The 15,284-nt window shown below is 40.7% G+C and overlaps 2 protein-coding genes across 3 annotated transcripts in view; one reads left to right on the forward strand and one right to left on the reverse strand.

Moving 5' to 3' along the window:
* SESN1 (sestrin 1) overlaps positions 1-6,381 on the reverse strand; it is a 107,532-nt gene extending 101,151 nt beyond the window's left edge. For both annotated transcript variants that reach the window (XM_060283960.2, XM_030882879.3), the window contains exon 1: positions 5,304-6,381. In XM_060283960.2, the coding sequence (XP_060139943.1) occupies positions 5,304-5,582 (279 nt within the window). In that variant the 5' untranslated portion in view covers positions 5,583-6,381. The remainder of the gene's footprint in view (positions 1-5,303) is intronic.
* A 588-nt stretch (positions 6,382-6,969) lies between these two features.
* CEP57L1 (centrosomal protein 57 like 1) overlaps positions 6,970-15,284 on the forward strand; it is a 61,981-nt gene continuing 53,666 nt past the window's right edge. Inside the window, exon 1 of the mRNA XM_070043444.1 lies at positions 6,970-7,051. The gene's annotated coding sequence lies outside the window, so the exon portion shown is untranslated. The remainder of the gene's footprint in view (positions 7,052-15,284) is intronic.

Raw genomic sequence — 15,284 nt, forward strand, 5'->3', positions numbered from 1 at the left:
AGAAGCCCAAACAACCTGAGGGTAAATAGTATTCTCCTCTGAGCTCAAAAGCAAAGAAAGAAAGTGGTCAAAGATAGGAATAAGAGGAAGCAGGAGGCTTTCTGAGGGAAAGGGACTGAGTTCTCAGTGTATCAATAAAATAAGGAAGGCCAAAAAACAGTGGATATGGAAGAGAGAAGCTCAGTGTAAACACTGAAAGAGGACTTTCATATTTGCTGTGATACCTAAGAGTCAGCAGTGAATGTTTGAGATGGACTACCTTAAATTTTTGGCTTTGACTAGACACGGCAGTAAAATAGAAATAAAAACAAAACAATCATCTTAAAAGGCCAAATCTGCTTCTAGAATGTTCCGAATCTGTTATATTTTATAGCATCATTATAAATTAGTTACATTTCCAATCTAATAGAATCTAAATTATAACTAGACCAAAGCAATATATTACCTAGTTAGATATCAGTTTTATTGGCAGCCTCTGACTAACCTGTCTTCTGTCCCTCTTCTTCCTCACCAACAGAAACCTTTGTTCACACGATGGGGGCTCTTCTGGCTCTTAGGGGCTGAATGTGGATTAATCCAAACCAAAAATAGAAATGCCCAATTTCTTTGCCAGTTACTGGCTTAGTAAAGGGCATGTGACACTGGTCAATAGAAACTGAGAAGAAGTCTGCTGGAAGGTTTCTGGGGAAAGCTTTTCTTCCCTAATAGAGGCATGGGAAAAAAACTCTTTTCCTCTTAGCTGCAAATGGTCAATGACTACACATGGTGCCTGGAGAACAAATAGATAAAAGGCAAAAAGGTAACATAGTTCAGCTAATGAATCAATCTTTCAGGCTTGAAATAGCCTAACTTCCAGACTCATTATGCGAACAATAGGAGGTTTACTAACCTCTTACTGTTAAACCTACAAACTATATATTACCCAATGGATACCAACTGGATACTCCAACTGCAACTCTACAACTATAAATATGCACCATACCCAACAACTAAAGTTTCATTTCTCCCTGGGGGGTAACAATCACTTCACTAAATGAAAGTCTCCTCCATCCCACTTAAGATAAATACTTCTTACTTGGTCTAAGTTTTCTACCTTAAGCCAAGTTACTTTCAGATAGTGTTAATTGCTGACAGGCATATAAGAAAATTTGTTTTCCTTTGTCATGGTATAGAAATGAAAAGGATCAAATGACTACTCTTGGAAAAGTACTTGGCTATTTTGGATACTCCTCATGTTTTGATGAATATACACATACTCACATTTCCCCCCTTAATTACATGTATCATAAAGACAATAGCTCACCAGTGGACTATAATAGTATATTGGGCCACTCCATTCATTTGCTTAGGGAATCAAGCATATCCAAAAGGTATTATGGGTGTAAACAAACAAACAAACAGCACAACTAAAATCTCCTATGAGAACAGAAGACCTTCCTCTAAAACAGGGAACAAATCTAATTGATCTTCCAGTCCTGACTATAGTGCCTGGCACAGAATAGTTCTCAAAAATGTGTTGAACAGATTTAAGTATGCTGACTTGAAATCAATAAATTGAGAACAGGAATACAAACAGAGAATGCTATCTCTCAATGTGCCAATTTTTTACATGTTTAGCCATTCTGAGTTGAATCCATTCTACCACCACCCTACCATATCTTCCTGACCATACTCCTCTGAGCTGACCTATAGCAATTAAGGGCCCCTTCAGGAACAGCTGCAAGAATTGCAAATGCAGTTCAGCTTTTGCTGCTTACTAGTGAATAACAAGGCATTACAGAGCACTACATTATTTTGTTTCCCTTGTGAGGCTGCAGCGTTAAGTGGACGCCAGATGATGCTGGACATTAAGTAACATACTTAAGTTTAGATTCTATCCTAAAGGATTTTAGGGAGGAGAGAAACATGGTCAGCTTTTTATTTTAGATAAATAGCTCTGCAATTACGTGGAGGATGGATATAAAGGTGGTTGAGAAAAGTGAGAGATAACAATGTCAGGAGTAGAAAAGTGGTGGCAGGGGCAGAAATCCCTTTAAGAGCTATTTCTAATCAGATTCATCATAGGCAACTTAATCTCAACATGTCCAAAACAGAACTCACCATTCCCCTCAAGTGACCCTCTACCACTCTTTTGTCTCCCGAAATGACTTAATTATTCACCAAGGAGTTCAAGCTAGAAACTTTAGAGCCATCCTTGATTTTATTTTCCTCATCTCCTATATCCAATTAAATACTATACCCCATAGGTTCTAACTCCTAGCTATCTCCCAAATCTATTCACCTTTTTCCACTTTGCCCACTACATCTTACTCCACCATTTTTGCTTTGGACTAGTGAACAACCTCCTAACTGTTGTACATTCACTCTCGACCCCCGAAATCCATTCTTCAAATTGCTTCCAAAGTGATGCTTCTAATACACCATGTATCATGTCACCATCTTGCTCAACACCCCTCAGTGGCTTCCCATTGTTCCTAGGATAAAGCCTACAACTCCTAACATGGCCCACAAGATCCTCTGTTCTCTGGCTCCTGCCTAAAAACAGAATTCCTAACTTTATGGGTGTTTCTTATGTGCTAGGCACTGTGCTATGCTTTATAAGCATTATTTCATTTTATTCTCATTGTGAGGCAGGAACTATTAGCATCACCCTCATTCTGCAGGTGAGAAAACTGAGTCAAGGAGAGATTATGTAACTTACCTAAGGCTGTAGAGTTCAGGTCTGACTCCAGAGCATGTACTTAAACTTTCACACTCTCCTCACACTGTATGCTCCAACCACACTGCATTACTTTCCACTCCTAAATTCACCTGCTCTCTCTTACCATGAGGCCTTCACACACACTATTCCCTATACATAGAATGTCCCTCTCACAAATCTCATTTTTGCCTGGATAATATCTATTCATTTCTGCTTAAATGCCATCTCTTCAGGGAAGTCTTCCTTTACTATCTAAAATTATATTGTTTATTTGTTTATGGTCTGTCTCCCTTCAGTAGAATGTCAAAATTGTTACCACTGATTCTCAGTTCTTAGAATGGCATTCATCAGGGGTTCAATTAACATTTGTTGAATGAAGGCATGAATGAATGATGTAGGGATGAAAACTCCCTAATCTAGTAACTTCATCTATTCAGACTAAGAAACAGTATTTATATAGTAGCTTCCAGGTCCCAGTCAACACTCTTGAGAACTAACAGCTGAGCCTGCGCGTCCGGAGCCTGTGCTCCGGGAGAGGAGCTCTGTCTCTCCCACAGGCTCTGGGAGAGACAGACACATAAACATGTGATTATAGCCCAATATAAGTAAAGTGCCTGTTAGAATTGTAGCTGGAATAATGTGCAATATATGCAGAGATGAGAAAGAAGGCATAAATTGATGGGAAATCTTTACAGTAGAGATTCTTGAATCCTTTTGCAGGATGAATGAGTCTTGAAATACATATCACACAGTCCATGTATTTCTTTTATGAAAGGGGAGAGCAGCATCCATTACATATGGGGCACTTTACATCTCAGTTATCATAATTTATATTATTTATTATAGTAATACACTTCTGTATTGTTATTACCATTTTATAGATGTGGAAATCCAAGCTTAAGAGAGGTCAAGTAACTTAACTCGTTCAAGGGTATGCAGTATATTAATAAAGGAGGAGAACCTGAGCCCAGGTCTGACACCAGTACCACTTTACTTACCATTATGTTAGTCCTTTGACCCTGTACTCCCCAGAACCTCATTACTTCTGTTTTCAATCTAACTCTTAACAAAACTGGTTATCTGGTTTCCCATTCTAATATAAAAAAAGTAGCAAAATAAAAGATTCAGGAAGAGACTGAAGTGAAGTATACCAACAGTAAGGTAAGGAACAGAAAGACTATAAAAATTGAACACACAAATTCAAACAAAATGTATCATACAGGCCTACATATACATTCCACCCTCAGCTGTACAAGAGTATGTACTTGATGTGCATAATGATGACCCCATTATGAAAAAAAACGGTGGTTGTAGTCACTACACTAAAAGATAGAGAAATAACTTTTGATGCTCAAAGAGGTAAACTTCAAGTACTAGAATAATTCCTCTCTAGTAACTCTGGATAAATATAAATTGTAACTATTGTTTCCACAGCGTTTGTGAGAAGAAATATCCAGAGATCTTAGAGTCTTCATTTTATACACATTATTATTTTTCTGTTGCTTTAAACTGAATTCAAACCAAAACAGAAAAACTGTTCATCTTAGCTTACATATATACCCAAGTAAATTATAAATTTAAAAAACTTCTCATACTGTGACTTTGAACACATGTGGATTGAGTAATTTAGACTGATAAGCTTAAAGACCATTTCTGACAATTCTTAATATCTAAAAATCTTTCCCTTAAAAAAAAACCTTCTAATAAATCTTCTAATAAAACAAGATAAATTGAATATGTACAAACAGGAGGAAAACTATAACATCCTTTATCCTTTGCACTCACAACTTAAATAGGTATGTATGTGAAAAAAAAAAGAATCAAACAACTTAGGCAAACACAGAGAAAGCTAGTTAAGTAACTGACCATAACAGCCTACCATTCACTCAACCTGAATCCAATTCTTCAATCTGCAGATGTCAGCTCCTTTATAACATGGGCTTTTATTATTTTATATAATTCTTTCAGGAAAAAAAGGTTGCATTTAGGGAACAGATTCTCGGGTTTTTTGCTTTGTTTTTAAGAACAAGAGGAAATTGTTTCACCAGTTATCTCGAACAAGCTGACTAGGAAATATTTCTTTATCATTTTAGAGGGTTTTACACGTGAAACTTTCCACAGAGAACACTGTTTGTAGCAATGTGAAAAGCATACTGGCTACACTTCCCAACAACACATAAAAATGAATATAAGGAAAAGTAAGTATTTATTTGTAATTAACTGTAATTTTCACATATTTTGCCCAGGAGGAATGCATTTCTTTTTAAATTTTTTTTTATACAGCAGGTTTTTATTAGTTATCTATTTTATACATATTAGTGTATATATGTCAATCCCAATCTCCCAATGGAGGAATGATGCATTTCTGCTAATACTCTCTAGAAAGACAATACTTGTTTAGTTGTATTTGAAAATTACTTTTACTTTAGTTCACCTTGTCCAATTTTAACCCCAAATTCAATGTTTTACAAAACAGTCTAAATTTAAGATGTTGAGTGGTTCAAATTATAACAACCTATTTGAAGCAAATACAAAGTGAATATCTGCAAGTAAAACTTCACATTACTAGATAAACAGTTGTACTTATAATGTTATTTCTTACCTGGACGCTCTTCAGAATAAACTCACTTTTCTCTCTTACATCTTTAAAGGGACACCTCTTAGAAAGCATAAGCAGATGAGCAAGAAGCTTATTCAACCCATCCAAAGAAACAGCATTTGCAAGGCCGTCTGCTGGACGATAAGGTGTCTCTTTCACCAAACGAAGACACTCGGTTTTTCTCACAATGATCTGCCTAATGTTTTCCAGTGCTGTCTCTCTAGTAGTTGAATCTCTACTGCACAGTCCATCCCATCTCACTTCATTCTCTCCTTCAGCCATGACAATTGGAGTTTTTTCTTTGCTGTCTTCAGTTATCTTTCAGCATGTCCCCCAAAGCACTTTGCATTTTTTAAAACGAGAAATGTAAGAATAAAATCAGAGAACTCGAATCGTCATGAAAACATACGTCTGGGTGACATTTGGAGGCAGAAGTGTCTTCGATCTACAAGATAGAGCTCGCCCTCTCCTTCTGCCCGGAGGGGCAGTCTTCTGGTCAGAGACTGAGAAAAAAAGTTGGAAAGTTGAAACCTTACAGCGCTGGCTTTGCTGGACAGGCAGTGTCGGGAAAGTGTTCTCCTCCGTCTCTCGGCGTCAGCGGATATCCTCACGTTGTGGAGCTGTCAAACCCGTACTCTGCCCAAAAAGGCTGGTAACAGCTGAACGCTCACCAGCCATTCGGCGTTTTTTGTCTGTGCAGCCACGGTGTTCTCGGGAGCGTTCCCATTCCGCCCCTCCTCCGGCACCAGTCCCCGCCTTCCGCAGCTCCTCCCTCCCGGCCAGGCGCTGGCTGGGAAGGCTTGCTGAGTCCTGGCTTGCTGGCCCCGGCGGCCAGAGACCCTGGCGCTCCCGGGTGGTCGGCAGCCTCGTGCAGCCGCTGTCTCGGTGGCAGCGTTGGGGGAAATCGTCTCCGGCCTGCCGGTTCCGGACTCCCCGGGCAGACGCCGTTTCTTTTCCAATCCTTGCGTCCTCGCTCACCGCCCGCCAGGCCAGACAAGCACAGGGCGGCCCCGCAATCCCCGAGCGCGGGGCTGGGCAGCGAAGCTGGTGGAGCGGCTGGGCCCGCGGCGCATAACCCGCCCCTTCGCCCAGCCCCATCGGTGGGGCTCGGCCCAGAGGGCGGGAGCGGGGAGGGAAGATGGGGTCCTCACCCCCAGCCCCTCCCCTTTCTCCGCCCGGCACAAACGAGGAGCCGCCCCCGCCCCTGCGCCCTGTTCCCCGCCCAAGCAGACGCGACCCGCGGAGGCAAAGCCATTGGAAAAAACCCCGCCCTCCCACAGGCTACCTCCAGACCCCAAGTCCGCGCGCGGCCGCCAACCGCTGCCCGCCGCTACGCTTGCGTGACGGCGGGCAGCGCGCATGCGCCTTAAAAGGCAGTTAAGCTGCGCCGGGGGGCGTTTTATGTGCTCTGAGGTTTGGATTCTTTGGCCTGAACAAGGGGAAAGGAAAATAAGGGACAGCTGAAGTACACAAGCACTGCAGAGAGTGTAGCACAGACGTACACCTGGAAGTTCTTGAATCTAAATTTAAGGTCAGCCTAAAAATAGAAACGGTCTCTTTATTACGCTAAACCCAGGTTTAAGAAGGCAGGGCGTACTCGCATTGACTTCTGGGAAGTATAGTTTTGGTGCCCTCGGCGCGTTCTGTTTGCGACAGAAACTACCGCCCCCGTGAGCCACTGCGACGTAGCCTGTGGCGGCCTGCGAGCCAAGGGTTAGCGTTGACGGAGATTGACTGAGAGCGTCGGTTTGGTGAGCACTGTGGGCTTGGTTGCCACTTTTCCTTTGACAGGATTTTTCCTTCATTTCCTCTGGGATTTTAGAAACCAAGCCATCTAGGGCTGTATCCTTAGTCCAGGGACTTCTGTTAGTAATCTACGTGGGAAGGACTAGTCCGGGTGCCCAATCCCGAGGGCGCGTTGAGGCGAGAATTTGGGAATGGTTGCTATCCTGAGGGTCGGAGGGTGCAGCATAAGGCCAGGCAAGGAGGATGCTGTGGAACCGGATGCTCCGCGCTGCTGCCTCTACTTCCGCTCTCTCAAGTGGGCTCGCGCGGCATGGATTAAGTACCCCTATGCAATTGCACCTGTTTGCCATTGCACAGGGGTGTGGTTTATTTGCTCAGTTAAATGTCATCGCAAGCCAGGCTTTCAAAGAGAGTTGTAAAATCCCTTTTGTATGAGACTAAAGGAGAAAGAATCCCCGGTATTCCTAAATATGAATTTTTGCAGGCTTTAAGGATACAATATGAAAAAAGACATAAAAATCTCCAAAATTTAGTATTTTTTAAAGATTCAATCATTTGTTTACAAATTACTGTTTGATTTTAAAAAGTCATTCCTCTTGAGGAAAGTCGACGTTTGAAGTGTTGTCAATGGACTGAAGACCAAATTAGGTTTTAATCCTTCACGTTGCAGAATAGATGTGTTTCTTAAAACTTAGCCTTGTTAGGTACTAAGTATGCAACAGTGGAAAAGACTGTTATCTAGTTAAACTAATGGTTAAACATACTACACATTACACACATTAAACATATAGTACTATATCATTGGGATGGCTAGAAAGATCACTTAGCCCAGTCTTGGGAAGTCAGGGAAATCTTCATCTCAGGGAAAGAGGGCCAAAAGAACAGCATATGGTGAGGCCCTGAGTGAGAGAGAGAAGATAATTTCAGGAAACTGCAATAAGCCAAAATCATACATATTTTGAGAGGGATAGCTTTTTGTGTATTGATGTACTTTGAAGCAGCAAAGAGAAAGGTACTGGGAATTTTCCAGATAGTTTCTGAAAGTCATCTATCCTTGAACAGATTTATAGTTCTGATGAATTGGTTTAATTTGGAAAGCCTTTGACATTCCAATGTTACTGGTTTAAAATCAGAATTTTAAAAAATGAGAACTTCTTATAAGTATGATTTCAAAAACCAAAAAAGCCATTCCTTTTTTTTTTCTTTTTGAGGGGCTCATCCTCCTTTGTCCAGCCCACAAAGGGTAGGGTAGTTTCCTTTTTTTTTTTTTTTCTTGCGGTACGCGAGCCTCTCACTGTTGTGGCCTCTCCCGTTGCGGAGCACAGGCTCCAGACGCGCAGGCTCAGCGGCCATGGCTCATGGGCCCAGCCGCTCCACGGCATATGGGATCTTCCCGGACCGGGGCACGAACCCGCGTCTCCTGGATTGGCAGGCGTACTCTCAACCACTGCGCCACCAGGGAAGCTCATAGGGTAGTTTCTTAAGTCCGAGTCTCCTTTTTGCTATGTAATTGAATATGATCTCATTCATAGCCATGGTTTTGCCACCACCTATGACTCTTAAATGTATAGCTCCATCCAGCTTCACCTTTCAGCTTTCTTATATACATCTTCTTGATATTTCTTGGATATCTCAAAAGTACCTCAAACTTAACATGCCTAAAACCAAATGCATGGTTATCACCTGTGAATCTGATTGTTTTCCAGTGTTCCCTACTTCACTTTAAGACACTACCATCCACTTATGATGAAAATTTGAAACCTAAGCATTAGTACTATTTTTTTAATAAATTTATTATTTTTGGCTGCGTTGGGTCTTCGTCGCTGCGTGTGGGCTTTCTCTAGTTTCAGCGAGCGGGGGCTACTCTTTGTCGCGGTGCGCGGGCTTCTCATTGCAGTGGCTTCTCTTATTGTGGAGCACGGGCTCTAGGCGCGCGGGCTTCAGTAGTTGTGGTGCACGGGCTTAGTTGCTCCGCGGCATGTGGGATCTTCCCAGACCAGGGCTCGAACCCGTGTCTTTCTTAATGTCCTTCATACCTCTGTATCCAAATTATTATTAAGACTTATCAATTTTATCTCCCAAATATCCCTCAAATCCATCCTTTTCCATGCATCTACATAAGCACGGTCTTTTCTAAACTGCCATAATCTCTTGCCAAGACCATTGCAATAGTGATTATTCACTCTGGCCTTTCTCCATTAGTTCTCCAAACAGTAGCCAGAATAACTGTTTCAAAATTCAGATTTCTCTTAAAACCATTTAGTGATGTCCTGCCTTAATCTTAAAGGCAAAATTTCTTTATAAAGCCTAATGTCATTTGGTCCCTTTCCACCTTTCCAGCCTCACTTAGTCTACCAGTCTCCACCTATCTGTGCTTCAGCCATACAGATCTTTCTTCAGTCACTGGTTCTCATATTCCTTTTTATCCATTTGTTCACTCAACAAGTATCTGTTGAGTGCCTACTATATAACAGGACATTGAGGTTATACTACTGAGCACAATGTACAAAAGTCCCTACTCTCATAATCTTACATTCTACTAAGGAGAGATAGACAATAAAAATGTGACATATATAGTAAATGAAGACAAATGCAGTGGAGAAAAATAAGAACCAACTCAGAAGGGGGATGGAGAGTGCCAGGTTTTGGGAGGCAAGGTTCACTTTTAAATAAGGTGGTCAGAGAAGACCTAATCAAAAAGGGTCATTTGAGGGGATCTGAAGTAGGAGGAGGAGTAAGTCATGCAGATGCCTGGAGGAGGAACGTTTCTGTGAAGAGAACAGCCGGTGCAAAGGCCTGCGGGTCCTCACATTTGACAAATAACAGTGTGGCAGGAGAGGAGAAAAACATGAGGTCACAGAGGATGGAGGTCATGTAGGTGATTGAAAGAACTTTGACTTTTTTGATTAAGATAGGAGGCCATTGCAAGGTTTTGAGCAGATGGGTTGCATGATCTGACTTTTTAAATTGATTACTTCTTTTAAATTGTGTTGATCATGGACCATGGAGAAGCAAGCGTAGAAGCAGAGACACTAAATAGAAAGGTAAGGTAATAGTCCAGGTAAAAGATGGTAGTGGTAGTGGGCCAGGGTGATAGCAGTGGAGGCAGTGGGAAGAGGCCAGAGTCTGAATATATTATGAAAGTATAGCCAACAGGTTTGCTGACAGATTGGATATAAGGTGTGAGAGTAAAAGAGTCAAAGATGATTACAAGTTTTTAGCTTGAGCAACTAGGAGGGAATTACCGTTCAGTGTCATGGGAAAGTCTCCAGATTTGTGTGTTGGGGTAGCAGGGTAAATCAGGAGTTTGGTTTGGCCGTGTTACGTTTGAGATGCCTCTAAGACATTACAGTAGAGGTGTGGAGCAGGCAGTTTGATAAATGAGTCCAGAGATGAGGGTAAAGATCTGCCTATAGATATAATTTTAAGCTTCACAGTAGTGTTTTGATAGTAGATAAACACCGAGAATAGCTGGTATCACAAAAAGAGGCACTCCATGGAGTTTGGGTCGATTTGGATTTATCTGCAACTATGCAGGATTTGCCAGTGAACCGAGAGAAAAACCTAGAGTGTGGCATCCTAGAACGCAAGTGAAAGTGGTTGAGGAGGAAGGAATGCTAAGTTATGTTAAATGCCGCTCTAGGTCAAGTGAGATGAGGATAGCTGATCACTGCATACAGTTACGTGGAGCTCACTGAGGATCTTGAGAGCAGTTTCAGTGCGGTAAAGGGTAGAAAAGCCAGAAGGGTGTTTTATTTGAGAGAATAGAAGACGAGCTAGAGACAGTGAGTATGGTACTGTTTTCTTTATCCAGACTGTTCCAGCCTAGTCTTTGACTCCTGTTCCTGTAGATCTTAGCTGAAATATCACTTTCTGAGAGTTTCCCTGATCTGATTAAATGCCCCTATTGCATACTCTTATTGTGCTGTATACTTTACTTGCTAATAAGTTACAAATGTAGTTTTACGATTGTCAGTGTGATAATTTGACTTAAGTGTATCTGCTTCTAAAGCTTAAGCAGGCCAGAGCAGCGGCTGTGCCAGTTTTTGCACATCTTCAGCTCCGAGTACAGTGTCTGACAGAATGAACTTAATAAATACTTGACGAAAGAATGAATGGAAGAAAAATGTAATGTCAGAATTTTCAAAGGTGTTGCACATTTACCTGTTGTTTACAAAAACACAAGATAATTAATGGATGGAGGAGGATATTTTATAATGAAAACATTTTAGAAAATTAGTCTTGAAAGAGAACAAAACTGGGACTTCCCTGGTGGTCCAGTGGGTAAGACCACGCTCCCAATGGGGGGGACCCGGGTTTGATCCCTTGTTGGGGAACTAGATCCCACATGCATGCCACAACTAAGAGTCCTCATGCCGCAACTAAAAGATTCTCCCATGCTGCAACTAAAGATCCCGCATGCCACAACAAAGATCTCGTGTGCTTCAACTAAGACTCGGCACAGCCTAAATAAATGAATAAATTTTTTTTTAAAAAAGAGAGTAAAACTTTTATTGCTAGTGAGTTGTAGTGCTCACCCTCATGAAATTGGATTTGCTGATATCTTTACCATGTTCCTGCATGTCTCATCCTGTTATAAGATAGTCGCACATATTTACGTAGAGTATAAAGTAGAGGATATCCTCTACTTTATACTCTACGTAAAAATGCGCGACTATCCTCTACATTCATTTATGCTTTAAATGAATAGTGCTCTAGTCAGTAGTGCTTTCCTCTAGTCAAGGAAAAAGCTGACTGGCTGGTCTCCGACAAGAGGCTTTCACTATGAAATTCATTGATTAATTGACTGTAAGAAAAACAGGGCTTCTAAGTCTTGTGCACTTACAAACACAATCTTTCTACATGCACCAGAGTTTGTGAGATACACACACACACACACACACACACTTGACTGATGAATTTATCAGGATGCCAGTTTATTGATATACTTTGAGATATTTGTCAAGTAGATAGCATACTGATTCTCTGACTAAGGGGTTTTCTGTTTAGGAAGATTATATGAGAAATCAGGTTGCTTAGGAGCTTGGAATCACAACAAAGGAAATTAGATGTATGTTGTGGTCACTTAATAGCATTAAGCTCTGAGAACCTCTACAGTAGAGCTTAAATTGCCTCCAATTTCTGCCCATCTGAGTTAAATTTTTCTATTCCTGACAGCTATTCTTTTTGATGAAAACATTCTGTCTTTAAATATGTTAAAACATTTATATTGTGGCCTAGTCTCTGGTCTTAGAGCCATTCTGTCTCTATAAGCTAACTTTGCATATATCTGCTCTGGTCCATTATGTACTGATTTATAGTTTAGCCTTCTGAAGGTAATATTATTTCTAAGTTTTTGTAGGCCCCACATATCACAGGGGTGTACATTGATGTTAAGCTCAACAATGAGGTCTGAGCTAGAGATGTATTATAACTATCAGCCTATTAGAGTATTTTGTTTTATTTTGCTTTTAACTTACCATGTCTGTGTGCTTACTGCGGTTCAGGCAGTCTGTTAAATGCTTTGCACTTATATTATTTGGCCCTTACATAGCTAAAAAAAAAAAAAAGAAATGCTAGAGTTCATCCAAAGCTTACTCTTAACCATTATGTTAGTGTTATACTATAACCATGGGAGCAAATACAATTGGCTATGGTGAGGATGCAGAATAAGAGCCACGGTAGTTTGAAACTGACCAGAGAAGGAAGGGAATAACCAGGAAATGGGCAACCAGGGTTGAAAATTTCAAGAAGAAATGACTAGTCAATATGGAGAATGCTACCAACATGTCTAGAAGGCTAAAGTTACTGAATGGTTTGACAGTAGGTAGTCTCTGTTACCCTATAATATATGCATCTGGTGTATATTCCCATATTAATATTGAATTACTATGCTGTATTGAGATAAAGACTGATTGACTTGGGTTGGCCTAGGGTAAAACCATGCTGCTCCCTGAAGATAGGAGAGTCTCTCCTAAAGGGCTGGCATTTCTCTTGTTCACCTCTACCAAAAATGTAGGTTCCAGATCAGGAAACTACAACTTGGATAAAAGGATTTAAGTGGGGATAGGTAACTCTGGATCCTTCTGGGTTCTCTTTCCTAGGTTTAGTCTTTAAGGAGGGGATATGGTAAGCATGGATTCTTGGGTGGTGGGTGCTAAAATAGTGCTCACCAGTTGAGGGTAGATCAGGAACTATGATAGAACAGGGCCTAAAAGCCCCAGAGAGAAAATCCTAACTTTTAAGATTCACTGCCTGGTTACTTTTTTGGTGTCTGTGCTTTCTTCTCTTTTATTATATTTTGACTTTGGTAAAGTCTTATTTAAATATCATAACTTTATCTTTGTTGTATCAAGATATATAGGGGAAAGAGTCATAATCATAGATCTGACAAGGCTCTAGCATTATAAGGGGAGCAGCACCCTTCTCCCAGTGAGGCCAGTGAGGAGGGACAGCGATAATGAGATCTCCAAGGGGAAAGTGAATATTAAGGACAAGAACTGGAGCTTGTAGATTTAACTCATAAGTTCCTCTTCTGCATGTAGAGATTCTTCTTCCATTGTCAACCTCAGAGGATCTGAATTTTATTTATTAAAGAAGGCAGTGCCATTTTCCTATCAGAAAATGACCTTTTTCAGTGCACTTACAGGGGAATGGAGGAATGAAAGCCTGATATTTGCATTCATTTGTCGAGTATTTATTGAAAACCTAATATGGACAAGCTCTATGATTGGCACTAATTATACAGCAGCATAATTAAGAAGCTGCCATTAAGAACTGCCCTTAAGCATACAACCTGCATGGAATGTAGACTGTTCTTTGAAGAAGTTTGGCTGAACAGCGAGGGATAGAGATAGGATAGTAGCTGAAGGACTGTGTGAGTGATGATGAGAGAAGGGTGATGTTTAGCAGGTAGACTCAATGGGATTTGGTGACTGTTTGGATCATGGAGATAAAAAAAGGAAATGCCTGGGGGACTACTATCCAGATGGTAAGGAGTAACTCCTTCCATTAATCAGAGTATGGAATATATTAGGAAGACCAGTCTTGGATGGAAAGATACTGAGTCCAAGTTTGCACATGTTAATCATCTTCTTTGAGGGACTTATGAGTCATTCAGGTGAACAATGACCAGACTGCTTATGAACACCTTCTGTACGTGAAACCCTAACTGTTCTTTGTGAGATGTAGCTGTAGATTCAAATAGTGAGAAGAGCATGGACCTTGGAGTCACAGTATCTTGGGTATGAATCCCAACTTTACTTCTTACTGGCAGTGTGAATTTGGTCAGTTATTTAACCTCACTAACTTTGAATGTGGGAGATGAAATAGCCTTAGTTTTCTTACCTGTAAAGGGAGGATAGTACCTGCCTTCCCAGGGCTGTTGTGAAGATTTAATGAGATAATATAAAGTTTTAGATTAGCAATTGGCACTCAAGAAACAGTATCATAAATCACAGCAAGATCCTTTTTGACCCACCTCCTAGAGAAATGGAAATTAAAAAAAGAATAAACAAATGGGAGCTAATAAAACTTAAAAGCTTTTGCACAGCAAAGGAAACTATAAACAAGACGAAAAGACAACCCTCAGAATGGGAGAAAATATTTGCAAATGAAGCAGCTGACAAAGGCTTAATCTCCAAAATATACAAGCAGCTCATGCAGCTCAATAACAAAAAAACAAACAACCCAATCCAAAAATGGGCAGAAGACCTAAATAGACATTTTTCCAAAGAAGATATACAGTTTGCCAACAAACACATGAAAAGATGCTCAACATCACTAATCATTAGAGAAATACAACTCAAAACGATAATGAGGTATCACTTCACACCAATCAGAATGGGCATCATCAAAAGATCTACAAACAATAAATGCTGGAGAGGGTATGGAGAAAAGGGAACCCTTCTACACTGTTGGTGGGAATGTAAATTGATACAGCCACTATGGAGAACAGTATGGCGGTTCCTTAAAAACCTGAAAATAGAACTACCATATGACCCAGCAATCCCACTACTGGGCATATACCCTGAGAAAACCATAATTTCTAAAGAGTCATGTACCACAATGTTCATTGCAGCTCTATTTACAATAGCCAGGACATGGAAGCAACCTACGTGTCCATCGACAGATGAATGGATAAAGAAGATGTGGCACATATATACAATGGAATATTACTCAGCCATAAAAAGAAACAAAATTGAATTATTTGTAGTGAGGTGGATGGACCTAGATAGA

This window comes from Globicephala melas, chromosome 14 (genome assembly GCF_963455315.2).
Source record: "Globicephala melas chromosome 14, mGloMel1.2, whole genome shotgun sequence".
NCBI lineage: Eukaryota > Metazoa > Chordata > Mammalia > Artiodactyla > Delphinidae > Globicephala > Globicephala melas.